The following is a 14,026-nucleotide window of genomic DNA, read 5'->3' on the forward strand; positions in this document are numbered from 1 at the left end:
AACTAGTATATTACATTTAGAAATATAATTCCTCTGAACTTTTTCTATAGTAATTCCCTATAACCATTTCTTAGGTAATGCAATTCGACCAATAGCTCTCCGTGCTGTAACAGCCATTGGCCGAGCCTTACCTGATTTTCCCATTCTGGCCACTGGTGGTATTGATTCTGCAGATGCTGGATTCCAGTTCTTGTTAGGGGGTGCCTCTGCTTTACAGGTAATAGGATCAGTTCAGTTCAGTTCAGTTCAGTTTTAATCAGAACATCATCATACAAATTTACATTGATCTATCATTTGTATAGACAAAGCAAGTACTGTTTACAAAATACATACACCAGGTATACAAAGGACCTAGATGTTTATTTACAGTAGGATGTTTAAATGCATGATTTCCATTATTGGTCGGGAAAATATCACTTCTAGAATTACAAATTGTCTTTTCATATTGTGTTTCCAGATAATGTCTCAAGGATTAATTAAAGGTGTGCCTGAAACTTTAATCTTACATTTAATAGCATAAAGCGTGCTAGGTTTAGTGTTCTAACCATTTCAGGAAAAAATTTCTGTATTTCAGTGGCATTAATTTCATATCTTTCTTTCTTATCCTCTTTGACAATGGTCAGCTCACTAGCCAGTCAGGTGGTAAATTATTTCTCTGCTACACATTGTTGGGAAGTACAGTACTGGGGCATGAACGGGCTCTTGATTGAATCAAAATTTGTGCCAGTGTTCGTCAAGTCTAGTCTTAACGGAGCTCATACTCGGTGTTATCATAACATTTTCAGATAGGTTATGCTAAAGTTTGACAATTTACTGCTAAAAAGTTTGCTCTGACATTTTTTTGTACTTGGGGCTTCTTTAACTTGAGACTGTGACCTCTAGTAGGGTAGACATCTGCTAGTTAGTTCCAGATGTGAACTTTTGACAAGGGCATTGGGTGTCTTGAGGGCTCTTAACAAAACTTTTGAAATCTCTCTCTCTCTCTCTCTCGGGCAGGGGACCTGAGAGAGGTGGTGGGCATGGGAGAGGCAAGCAACTTAGTGGGAAATGAGGTGATACAGCAAAACAGGTATACTGCTAGTACCTTTATGCTATAAATTAATTTTTTCTGAACCCATAGGTGTGCAGCTCAGTGCAAAACCAGGACTTTACAGTCATTGAGGACTATATTCTTGGCCTTAAGGCTTTGCTTTATCTGAACTCATTGGAGTCAAAGAAGGACTGGATGGGTCAATCTCCTCCTACTCCTCGACACCAGCTTGGCAAACCTATAGTGACTCTGAGCAGTGTTATTGGCAAGGTGAGTGATCTTCAAACCTTTTTGATATAGTTCTTTATCCTCAACATCATTCTTACAATGTTCTTTTGGGGTTTCACTGAATAGCTAACAAAATTTATACACTCAATACTGACCATTTTAACACAAATTGTCCACAGGGCCTCGCCAACTTTGGTTCCTATAGGTATGAGAAAGAGAAAATTGTTGCAGAATATAAAAGTCAGGCAGACATTTTAGAGCCACGCCCTGAACATCGTGGTATTGAGACTCCAAAATACGGCATCCCATCAGTGCAAGATATGGTGGGCCGAGCCTTGTCTATGGTAGGAACGTATGGAGAACTGGACAACAAGCAACAAATGGTTGCACTTATTGATGAAGTATGTAAATATTATTCTTGTATGTTTTTAGGCATGGATATGTACAGTATTAGTGCCTATTCAAAATACGATAATTTTAACTTGATTACTACAGTACAGTAGTAGTATGATGTAATCCTCAGGATGCACAGTTTGTTTATGTAGATTTGTCAGAGAAATGGAAAACAGCAATTATAATACTTTCCTCCTCCATTAGCTTCCTGATAAAAAGCATGTTTCCTTGAACTGATTAAGCCATCCAGCTTGGCTTTCTTCACTTTGCTCTCACTATGCTGCTGTATTTGGTGGAAGTGAATAGGTTAACATAGTACACTGATCAAGTGTTCAGGACAACCTGAATCTTCCTCATTTCATGAATTGACAAGTCAACCCAAAAAAGGTTAAAGTAATCAGCTCTGGATACAACCCGTATCTATAAAAACTTGTGTATTCAAAATGTAAATCTCTAAAGCTGCTATATTTGGGGGGATAAAAGGTCAAAATTTAAGGACTTAACATTGAGAAAGGTGCCCTTCAGCATAAGTGGGCATCTTACTCAAGTACAGTGTACAGTAGTATATGTTATGAGATAAAAGGTAGTTAATATGATATAATCACCATGCACACATTTTAGAGGGTAAATATGCAATGCTATGTTAGGGATAGGAGTGCAGTAGCTGGGCAGATACGGTAGTGTTGGCCTCCTGTCCTAACTAAGGATTGTAGGTTCAACAAGTGATCGCGGGCACCTTTGTGCCCAGTGAAAGTTTGAACGCTCGTGCTTGGCTAGCGTACAGCGAATGAGGGTGCGCCAAGTCCGTAGACTTGCATGGTTAATTAGGGTGCGCCAAGTCCGTAGACTTGCATCGTTTTCCATCGTAAATAAAATGGTTAATTAATGCCTTCCTAAAGAAACCATCGACATGGGACCAGGTTTGTTCCACTCTTCGAATTTTTTGCGATTTTTCAACTAAGTTTGATGAAAAACGATTGTGCCGTTTCGGCTGCCCAGAACAGACAGACAGACACACGCCTAGTCCTATAGTATATTAGATTCTAGGGCGCACCCAGTTCACCCATCTTTATAAGTGAGGAAAGTAAAGGCAGCAGAGTGCAGTGTCGGCCACATTGCATTACGTGGTTTAATACACAGTGTGCTATATTAACTGATCCCATTGGGGAGTCATGTTCATGGGAGTCCTCCTCACTTTCATGTTAAAAGATGTCATTATTTAAAATAGAATTGTCTATAGTAGTGAATAATACCAAGCACAGCACTGTAACAGAACAGGAAATACTGTACTGTACAGTTAATTATTTTCTTACCCCAAAGTTACAATAAGATAAACTGGTAATTCCCCGTGCCAGTTTAGGTAACTAAAATGCTGGGAGCAAGAGAGAGCCTTTGGTACAGATTAGTAATTAGGAAAATAGAAAGCAAAAGTAAATTAATTATTGCTCGAAAGAAGGTTGGATGTCTTCTTAGACCATTGGGGTTTGCACCTACATGATATGACTTGATTGATTGTTAGGCAAGTCTGATGGATGATAGAAGGTTTTACTGTGGTATAAACGTGTACTAAATGTTTTTGCACATTAAAATGTAATCCAAAATGCCATAAGAAAATAACTGTAATATATTACTCTTTCAGGAAATGTGCATCAATTGTGGTAAATGTTACATGACATGTAATGACTCAGGTTACCAAGCTATCTCCTTCGATCCCAAAACACATCTGACAAAAGTAAATGATGATTGCACTGGATGCACTTTGTGTGTATCTGTGTGCCCCATTGTTGACTGCATCAGGTATGTTCAAGGAAGAATATTTTCACGCTTTGTCTTTGTTACTTATATAGTTTGTTTAGACACGGATATAGTACAGTAATAGCTTTTGAGGTCATGAAAATATTCAAACTATTGTACAATGTAATAAACCAAGTATGTAAACTTAATTTATACTATATATATCATTTAACAGAATGGTTGATCGTCAGGGTCCATACATTCCAAAAAGAGGCATCCCTCTGGACACAGGAGTTGTTCCCCGAATTCCTGCAGTGGCACCTGTTGAACTAACTTCTGCGTGATTCCTCTGATCTTTTTATGTCTCCTCACAATTCTTGTTATTATATGTGTTTTTACAAGCTTCTTCAAGTAGCCAGTCGTAAGTAAAAGAAAATATTGATTTGTCTTCAAATTAAAAGTAGCTAAATAATTGTGGTATTCACATGTAAGACTCCCATAAGTTTTTAAATTAATAATGCCCTAAATTTTTAATGGTCACTTTAACTCCAAATACTGTATAAGTAAATGTTACACAGTTTTCATAGTAGAGCAGGACAAAGCAAGTAAGAATATATCTAATACTTAACAGATAACATCATTGCATTTGAATGCCATTGGTTCAAGTCACTAACAAAATACCATGTATGTAGTCACACATTTAATAATTCTTCCCAATTGAAGTAGTGTACATCATTTAGTTTTCATTTTAATAATTCATTGTATAATACTAATAATTAGTGAAATAATATATTATACACAGACTAAGTACCCGACACTTCCCCCTAAACTCTTGGGTACAAAAGCAACTATTTAGTTTTCTTTAGAATTTCCATTTCTGGTTCTTGGATTCACCACTCCTAAAACACAAGTTGGTACATTACTTTATTGGAGGGCTCACCACAGGGGGTAAGGGGTGGCTTGAATTGAATTTGAATTTTCAATTGAACTATCTTTGAGATAAGCGGGGAGTGCTTACATATACTGTAAAAGATGTGTAAGAATAAAATTTTTGGATACCAAACATTGAGATAATGAAGGATGCCTGCACATACCATGCATGCATTACTACAAAGTTAAAATCATATGTCTTGGTTTGGCCTCGCAGTTTCTCATTAAGTTTCAAGCAATTCAATTTCTCGTAAATATAAAATTATTGTATTGCATGCACTTTACCTACCTATAACGTTTAATAATAGTTTACTGTATAATTATTACTTACACTAAAATTTGACATTAGAAACTTATTTTGTAGCTATATATATTTTTTTTTTCATAGGAACGTATCCAATTTTTTATAATGGGAGTCTGGGAAAATGGCATTTGATATATGAAAGGTTTTCCAGGAACAGAATCCTTTCATAAATCAGGTACTGCCTGTATTATTATTATGAAGTTACCAGTATGTAGTGTATAGATTTTTACTTAAAAGTTGTAACTTTTTCCCAAAATACTGTACTGTAGTTATTTATGAATGCATGTATAAAGGAATATTTCGCTATTCTCACCAAGCATCTTCCCCAATTTACATTATTTCTTTAGGGGAAAATTGCCCCGATATTCGCAATGAGTTTTAGGAACGCATCCTGTTAAAACCGAGGTATTCTTGTATATTTTTTCATTAAAGGTGCTTAGAGGAAATATTAGAATGTTTAACTTATATACATTGTTTAAAAAAACAAACAAACATTTCGACTGTTTATACAGAACTGTATTAAATTACAGTATCTTAACAGCTGATGGCATATTGAAAATGGTAATTTATGAAACACAGGTTGACAATCCCTTATCGGAAATCCTTGGGACCAGAGGCATTTCGGATTTTGGAATTTTTCGGTTTTCAGATTTTTTTTTTTTGCCCACCCGGGCACAAGTCACTGACCACATTGGGGCCTGGGTGGGATATAATAAAAATTATAATAATAATAATTCATAGGTTTAGGTCATGTTTCTCACTTTTTATCTTTTTTCATTCTTGTATATTTCTTTATTATTATTATTATTATTTTATTTTATTAATACAGTATTATTGTAATTATTATTATTATTATTATTATAAATTTTATTATTATTGTTATCGTTATTATTTTATTTTGGTGCATTTTTTAATTAAAAATTTTATTTACTATGAATAATTAGTATTACTATTACATTTTTACCCCCCAGGCCCCGATGTGGGTCAGTGATCTATGCCTGGGTGGGCTAATCCCTGTTATATAAAAAAAACTTTCGGTTTTCAGAGCTTTTCAGTTTTCGGATAAAGGGTTATCAACCTGTATACGTATTAATACTTTTATTAAAAAGTGCTTGGAGGAAATATTAATGCATTTAACAGTTTTAACACATGTAAATTCAGTGTGTTATTTTGCATGTCATGTAAACATTGTCAGATGCCATACTGAGTTTAGCAAGCTCTACCAAGTAATCACCTGGTCAATGTTCCCAATACTGTACTGGTGGAACTTACTGGTTTAGTCCACTAAATGTACTGGACAAAAAGGCACCTCTTATTGGGAACATTAAAACTTGAGAAGTCCATTGAGAGATTTTTAAACTACTTGTGTTTGAGTGCGGTATGACAGACAGGATATGAACAAATCAATGTATCATCACAACTTTATATCAGAAAACGGTGGAAAAGATACAAGAACTTCTCCTAGCTATATTTGGCAGTTATCTACATACTGAAGATGTTTCTAGCATTTTGAGTACCTAAGTCCATAATAAAAAATTTTCATACACTTCTTTTGAAATTGGTCATCAATTTTGTCCTTATTTTTGGAGTTCTAATCTGTGTACAGTATTACAATCTTAAAAACTTTTCTAGAATTATAAAAAGCATTTTAAGTCAGTATACAAGTTAAAACAATTGCCATCACACTCTGGAATGCTCTCGAGTTATAGTAATAACTGGCAAACCTGAAGGGGAATTAGCTTGAGTTCTAATGCTTGCTTACATATGCAACACTACAACGGGTGCTCCTCTGAAGTCTGTTACTCCTTTACCATGTGGGGGTACAAAAGCTTATTATATATGGTCTTTACATCTTACTTTATATATATATATATATATATATATATATTCAAAGAGAGGTTTTCTGAGTGGGTTTCATTTTGTTTAACTTGCTGAGTATATTATAATCATATGATCCTTCATAAGTGTCTTCTGGTGATGTCTCGTCAATCTCGTACCTGTAAACAGAAACAGAAATTTTTTAATTCTTTGAGCTTGTTATATTCTTAGAAAATTTACAAATACAGTACAGTGTGAATATGTTTTTCTGTACTGTACATACTAACACATACTGTATATACCTTTGCAGTAGTATCAAAGTTTTCAATATTATACTTAGCAAAACAGTGATGGGTGAGCGAGTCCAAATTGCATCTTCCCTTACCAATTGGATAATCAGAATTTTCCCTATTTAATAGTGTACTATTACCTGTACAGTAGTACCTTTTACAACTGAAGTTTGTGCTTGAATACTTTCCTGTAATTCTGTATTCAACTGATCACAAAGACCTTTTGTTTGAGTAAATTTCACTTAACAGTCCCAGCCAGTGTTGTGTTGTATGGAAACATCTATATGAAGATCTTTTTCTTTCCATTTTTATTATGTGTGTCTACATCACTTTGTCCATAGTGACATATGCTATAAATGTATTTATTGATTTTAAATAATGAGAATCTGCATTACAATATTTTAAAGTTTAAAAAGGGCAACATGAAACATTAAATTAAAACTTACTTGCATTTTGTGAAGAAAGCCATACCATCAGGGTTGTGTTTGAATACAGTTAGTACAACCTTATGCATCTGATTTGAAAATGCCATTAACTCCAAAACTTGCATCATGAACTTTCCAAGGCCCTTGTTGCGACAATCTGCCTCCAACTGCAGTTCATAGCTGGTAGAAAGTTGTAATGGGGAAATGAGATACCACATGGTTTTGAATTTAAGTACACAATAAAGAGTTAGAGGAGTTATACAATGAATTCTTAAAAACCCTCATAAAATGACTCGTTACAGTAAAAACTTATTATTGTAAATTTACAGTAACATCATAGAATTCTAAAGTCCTTGATGATTCAAAGTTTGTTTAAATTACCTAGAAATATCTTGTAACCATATGGGTTGAAGTAATTGAAAGGTATACAGGTATATAGAGATACGTAGAGTGGGGAGGGGAAGCTTAAGGAAGAGACGAATAAAATCGGTAACTGAACTACTAGAGTACAATCGGCCCACAATTCACACGGATTATTGTGCATAGTTTCACCTACACATAATTCATCAGTCACCAGAGGATCTATTTATGGAACGGAGTTTAAAATTCAGTAGACAGAATACATCGACTCCTTACAGAGAAGTGTACAAAGATTGGCAGAATAAAGCAAAACAACTGACCCTCACCAAGGCTCCTACCACCTCCAATGCATTCTTTTGCAAGCATATCACCAGTCACTCCTCAGGCTGTTTGGGTGAATCCTCAAACTTCTGACTCCAACATTATCATCATCAACACTCTTAAAGATTATTAGCAAATCTAAATATCATTACAGCTTTAATGTTTTATTGTATGTGTATGTACATTAATCTTTGGTGTTTTTTTAACAAGGTTTCTATTTGTGTTTTTCAAGGACCGTGTAAATTAAGGACCGACAGTATAAGGTGTTCACCAGAGGAATTATAAGGTACTGGACAATAAATAACTTAGTATATACAGGGAGATTAAAAACTGATATAAGAGAGCACCTTAGTAAGTTAATGCACTCACTAACATACCAATATAGAACTTCATCTCCATAGTCCATATCAAACCGGAAGTGAGAGAAAGCTACAGCTTTTTCTGAGGTTGTATCAATAGCCATGAGATACCATGCAGCATCTTCCATCATTTCTTCTCTTTTCTCATTCTCATGCCACCCCTGGGTGCTCTTCTCATACCTGACAAAAACATAGAGATTAAGATGATTACCTGATCTAACATGGAGATACTGTACTGTACTACTTAGCGAAATTTAGGGTAAAGTTGTAGATAACGGCTACCACCAGAAGGAATTGGTTGAAATTTTTTCTGCACACTAATATCATATTAAACACAAAAATGGAAATGACGATGCACAGAACCTGACCTAACATACCCATAGGTTGGGTGTGTTAGGTCAGGTTCTACGCATTATCGTGTTAATTTGTGTTAAACAATTTACCTTAATACTGAGGTTGATATAAATCAGCAATGGCGAGGAGGAATTCGTGGAACCGTTCACCATCATTTATAGGAAACGTCTCTTGAAGAGGGATTCAGTGAGGTAAATAAAAATGGCAACGGGAGAATTGTGAAGCGGGATAGAGTAAATAAAAAAAATGCTTAAAATCATAATAGAAAGTTTCTTTTAATATACTTGAAATCATCAAAACAACAAGAACAGCAAAAATAAATAAAATCAACAAACAACTTCTGGTGGTAGCCGTTATCTACACCTTTACCAAATTTAGTTATTAAAGAAGTAAAATTTCTTCATTATAACTCTCCCTGTATTCACACTATATTGCGTACCTTCTTTGCTAGTAATCTCACTTCTATAACAAAGTAAACACTAGTGTTTGGCACAATTTATATATCTAACTTCTAATAATTGTGAAAGCAAGACATAATGAACAATATCAAGAAATTAACAAAATAACTTGCAAACACAAGAACAAAATGCCGGTCTAAATATATCACTTATATTCAGTACATCCGCTAACAGTTTTGGGGTTGTGCAACAGTTATAAATTTTTTTTATTTTTTTTTATCCTTCCAATTATAATAACTTCGCATAATTTACCAAGATCACTTAAAGCTCACTACATTCACATTATTAATTCTCAGTGTGTAAGTTAGCCTATGCCCATTTGGTATGTAGTGTTTGGAGAGGAGCAAGCAGATAAAGTGAAAAAGGAAAAGATAATTTGTGCAATATTGCCTTAGGTGAGAAATATGACTTGCAACATTTTGAGAGGTACATGATCAGTATTAAAAAAAATCTATGATTCGTTCTTGCTAATAATGGATAACATACACCCTCATAATCAAACTAGCCCCTATTTTTAACTCGTGCACTGCATTATACATAAAAAATAAATATAGAACATGTTAAATCAAAACACATTAAACAATTGAGGGGCAGTCTTCTTCCAGGGTAAAATAAGTGAAAAAAGATCTTCGGGTATTTAGTGTGGCCTTAGAAGATGGTAGAGTGTGGACACAACCCTACTGTGTGATTGGTGCTTGGCCTGGGATGTACAAATTGCATCATACTTGAGACTAAATGATGAGTTACTTTAAGAAGAAATTTCATAAATTTTTATTTACATTACAATATGAAAGTTTTGTCCAGTCCCTTTTTGGTCTTACACTTTACTGTACAGTGTAAACCACACATTTATTTCTGTGGTGATGAGATCCTTCTCACCTGAACACAGTACACCCACCTCTCGTTTTACGCAGGGGTTACTTTCTTGAAAACCACCTCTTTATTAAAAAACGCGTAAATTAAACCTTATTTTTTCCCATAAGAATACATGTACAGTAAATGGTACACGTTAGGGGAAGCATCATATACCGAACAGTGCTCTCACTTAAACCAAGCACGCGGCCAACCTCCAACACATGCTCTCTTCTCTGAAGGCGGGTGATCACATTTAATTTCACGTCCATTGTGATTGTTTTTCGTGCCTTTTTAGCTTTAGGCGCCCCAGAGGAGGCAGATGGATGTTTTCCAGACATGCTCATTGGGGAAAACAGCGTTTAACACCAAAAAGGTACTTTATAGTAATAACTTACAAGCACCTCACCAGGCATCACACACGACCAGGCGAAATACGCACGACAAATTTAAACACGAGAGCGTTTTTTAAAAAATAGGTGCCTGTAAATTAGCTTTTGGTATTAAATGAACAATTGCATTAACAATCACTCGGCAATACAAGGTGTCATTAACTAATCGGAGAAAAAAAAATATTGTACAAGCTATACATAGGACAAGAGAGCAACAAAGCAGCAGAACAGAGGAAATGCAGAAGACACAGGGAAGGTGTTGGGGTGGGGTGGATTGGATCAGATGTCTTATTAGCCGAGGACGGGTAATTCAACCTTTAACAAAGAGAGAGTCTGTAATCAGACTTAATTTAGCAAGGACTAGTAAATTCAGATTGCTTATGACAAACAGCCATATCAGGGTAAATGTTATTATATTTCTGCATTGTAAAATTTGTTATCATAATTTCAACAGTTTGAAGTATCATGCCTAAGAATATCACATGTTTAAGAATGTACATGTTCTTAAAGAATTCCAATGCCCCTAAACACTGCATTATGTAAATGATTGAATAGTAAGTACATAAACTGTCATTACTGATGGTAGATTATAGTGAGTAATAGAATAAATGTGAAATGATGTAGTACAGTACTTACAAAGGCTGCATGTTCTGTTTACATAAATCAATTGCCCACTCCAGCATGTCTGGGTCTAAATCTTTGACACGCTTACATATAAGCGTGCAGCTCAGTCCATTGCGCTCGTACTTGTTAAAGAATGGGAATTTTGATAGTGGATCCGGCTGGAATTTGTTGTATTATTACAGTTGATGCACTAATAAATGTTACAGTATTTTTTTTTTAGATTATCTTTATTTTTTTTTAGAACTTTATAAATATGACCAACTTAAATGTGTCACATACAAAGAAATTAAAATCATACTTGATCATTATGTATGAATAAGTATAACAATAATCACATGACAAAACATAAAGAACTGATATACTATACTGTACTTCTGAAAAGTGTAAATCCTTATGATAATTTTTGCTGAAGAAACTCCTCTTTGGAACGGACTTCTGTACATGACGACAGAGTAACATGAACTTAAAACACACAGTGACAACAATAAATAAAATGTTAACTTATACTTTTTGTATAGAAATAACTAATGATGTAAGTACATACTGTTAAATTTATATAAAATTTTATGTTTTTACTATAATATCCGATTAAAAAAAAAATCTTACCATTGCATTAGCTTGGTTGACTAGGAGTTGAGCTGCAGCTAGTCTAGCTCTCTCGGCCTTGAGAGCTGTTCTGCGTTCTTTTCCTTTCTCCTTAGATTTACTCTTCTTCAGCTGTCGTTCCTGTATTAACACACAAAGGATACTGTAACACTAAGCACAAGACCTACTGTGCTTTAGAGAGGTTCATGAGCCTAAGTAATGCCATTAGTACTGTGATGGATGCAGAGATCACACTGGATACTTTAAATCTATTAACTATAATATACATTTGCCAAAACGAATGAAAAAATTGTAACTTCAGTTATTAATATGTTTAAAAAAAAAATCAAGACTTGGCAATAGTGATCAGCAGTGCAAGCCCTTGAATAGCATACCATATTTTATATCAAATAAAATGGAGTAGGGTAATTGCATGATAAAATATGGTGAAACTCTGATCATATGACACTATAATGCTGTCTACTCTACATGTCTTTGTATGTGAAGAAATGAATTATTTACCATAAATATTCAGCCAAAAAATTCTGCTGTGTCGGCACGTGTCGTCCGCTCTTTGTTTAAGCTTTGACCAAGCAGGTCACTAGGTCTGAGCATACTCTCATGTCCACAGAAAACAAAATTACACCATGCTGCTTCAAGAAAGTTGGTTTTATTGGTACCAGATATCAAAATAAGTACTTTCTGTTTAATATGGAGGGGTTTGCCCCCGGCCAAGTTAGGTAGGTTTCTATGGTTGGTTAGGTCAGGTTCTGTGCATTGTCATAAATTTTATTACTATCACCCAAAGAACATACGTGGAAAAAAAGGAACGAAATCGTACGTGTTCTAATGTTTGCCATCTCCCCAGTATTACCCCAAAAAATTGTTTCGACCACACAGGACCTGATTGGTGTGGTTGATATTATCCTTGTGCTATAGTGGTCTTTCCAGAACGTCACACAATACTACTACATGTATTTCCAACAATTCTCAGCATGTTTTCAGTTGTATCTAAGTGAAACTGGTGTAACTACAACAATTCAGTCTACACTTAAGTTACCACAGGGTAAGTCTGTGGTCTAGCACACACGACAGCTTTTATTAAGGTGATGCGAGCGAATTTTTTGGCTGACACATCACAAGTCATATTTTACACTGTCTGAACCTATACGGTTAATCCTAACATCCATATGAACTACCAACGCTCAAGTACGTACATTCATTGTGCTGTGTTAGTGGACGTTGCTCTTGGTTCAGTGTGGTGTTAATATATCCTCAGCGCAGGTCATATATCCTCATCATTGGACGCGGGAACCTATCCGACACCACCAGCCAGGGCCAACAAGCCTATTGTGTCGGTAAATAACAAAAAAAATATGTGATTATATTTTTTTGTTTATCTGAAATTCGTGATTATTATCACCTTTTATTAATTAACCATTATTTTTTGCCAGGTTATAATGTAATGTATAACTATTCTTAATATTATTAGGCTTGTATCTGCTTTTATTTAGCCTATTTAGCTCTTTTTCATCTATAAAATACATTTCCAAAAGAACTGGATATGAGGAATACATTTTTACATTAATTTTATTTCCACTTGATTATTGTTGTATTTATAGATATACAGCGTAAGTTATTTGGTTCCAGTTTGTTACTCAGCTTTTTACTTAAGTTACTCGGGTTACTTAAGTGTGCTCTGGACAAAGGCTTTACACCCGCTGAATATCCACATCTTCACTTACTTCTGTAACAATGGTGGATGAGCTAATGGCTTTACAACATAAATTCAGAACAATATATTAAAACCGTCCAACCAGTTAGTACAAGTGGCGGAAACGATAAATAAAGTATAACACATCTTTATCTGCCGATCATTTATCTAGTCGTCTCTCGGAATTCATCACCTACTGTAGTGTATACTGGTTGACCTATGCGGCCATAATATTGACTAATTATACTGTATTTGTCTGAGTCTGTTGTGTTGGTCTATCAGACAACATAAAGCTGATTTTTTTAATCACCGGGAGTTGGCGGGTGAATGTCCCAGTAGAGGTTACAGCTTCAAGTTCAAGTAAGTTAACACAGGAAACTGCCAGAGCTAATAACTTCTTTGGCGTTACTTGATCAACACTGACACATGTTTAAATGTATTCAAGTCCCCCGTAACATGCCCAGAACTTGCTAACGGTGCGTACATTAGAGCTGGCCGACCACTAGTGGTTAGTGACCTGTCAAGTGGTGACAGCCGTCAAAGATAAAGGAAAGGTATAGATCAATTTATATATAAATATATCCCGGGAAAAACATAATTGCTAACATTTAGCGAATGACCATAGAATCCTTTTAATAGATTAGATTAAAATTATGAATAGGATTATTTTGGAAGCAAGTTTCAGTTCGATGTATCCAGACCTTCATCAACCTGTTAGATAGCAGTTTATAATTATAAATGAAACTACTGGTTTACAGCTAAAACAGGGGCATTAATTTGACCTTGCGAGATGCTGTAAAATTTTGAAACAATCTTTCATTGGGTTTTAAAAAGCATATGAATAATTCAATTCAA

At 34.9% G+C, this 14,026-nt stretch overlaps 2 protein-coding genes across 2 annotated transcripts in view; one reads left to right on the top strand and one right to left on the bottom strand.

Annotated features, from left to right (window-relative positions):
- The window catches only part of LOC121868183 (dihydropyrimidine dehydrogenase [NADP(+)]-like), a 30,218-nt gene extending 25,151 nt beyond the window's left edge, over window positions 1-5,067 (top strand). Inside the window, exons 17-21 of the mRNA XM_042368494.1 lie at window positions 75-217; window positions 1,121-1,300; window positions 1,438-1,659; window positions 3,291-3,448; window positions 3,621-5,067. Of these exons, the coding sequence (XP_042224428.1) occupies window positions 75-217; window positions 1,121-1,300; window positions 1,438-1,659; window positions 3,291-3,448; window positions 3,621-3,729 (812 nt within the window). The 3' untranslated portion in view covers window positions 3,730-5,067. The remainder of the gene's footprint in view (window positions 1-74; window positions 218-1,120; window positions 1,301-1,437; window positions 1,660-3,290; window positions 3,449-3,620) is intronic.
- Window positions 5,068-6,026: 959 nt separating this feature from the next.
- Window positions 6,027-12,799, bottom strand: LOC121868224 (N-alpha-acetyltransferase 40-like). The gene is made up of 6 exons (XM_042368538.1): window positions 12,675-12,799; window positions 11,479-11,598; window positions 10,885-11,030; window positions 8,211-8,372; window positions 7,174-7,332; window positions 6,027-6,616 (listed from the first exon to the last, which is right to left on the bottom strand). Exons 1-6 carry the CDS (start codon window positions 12,678-12,680, stop codon window positions 6,508-6,510), a joined length of 702 nt encoding a protein of 233 aa, XP_042224472.1. The 5' UTR covers window positions 12,681-12,799; the 3' UTR covers window positions 6,027-6,507.
- Window positions 12,800-14,026: the final 1,227 nt, after the last annotated feature.

Source organism: Homarus americanus, unplaced genomic scaffold (genome assembly GCF_018991925.1).
Source record: "Homarus americanus isolate GMGI-L3 unplaced genomic scaffold, GMGI_Hamer_2.0 scaffold32583, whole genome shotgun sequence".
Lineage (NCBI taxonomy): Eukaryota > Metazoa > Arthropoda > Malacostraca > Decapoda > Nephropidae > Homarus > Homarus americanus.

Coding starts and splice junctions, on each gene's coding strand:
- LOC121868224 (XM_042368538.1), bottom strand. Junction 8,373..10,884: donor AAACAGAACATGCAGCCTTT/GTAAGTACTGTA, acceptor TGTTTTTGTCAG/GTATGAGAAGAGCACCCAGG. Junction 7,333..8,210: donor GGAGATGAAGTTCTATATTG/GTATGTTAGTGA, acceptor ACTTTCTACCAG/CTATGAACTGCAGTTGGAGG.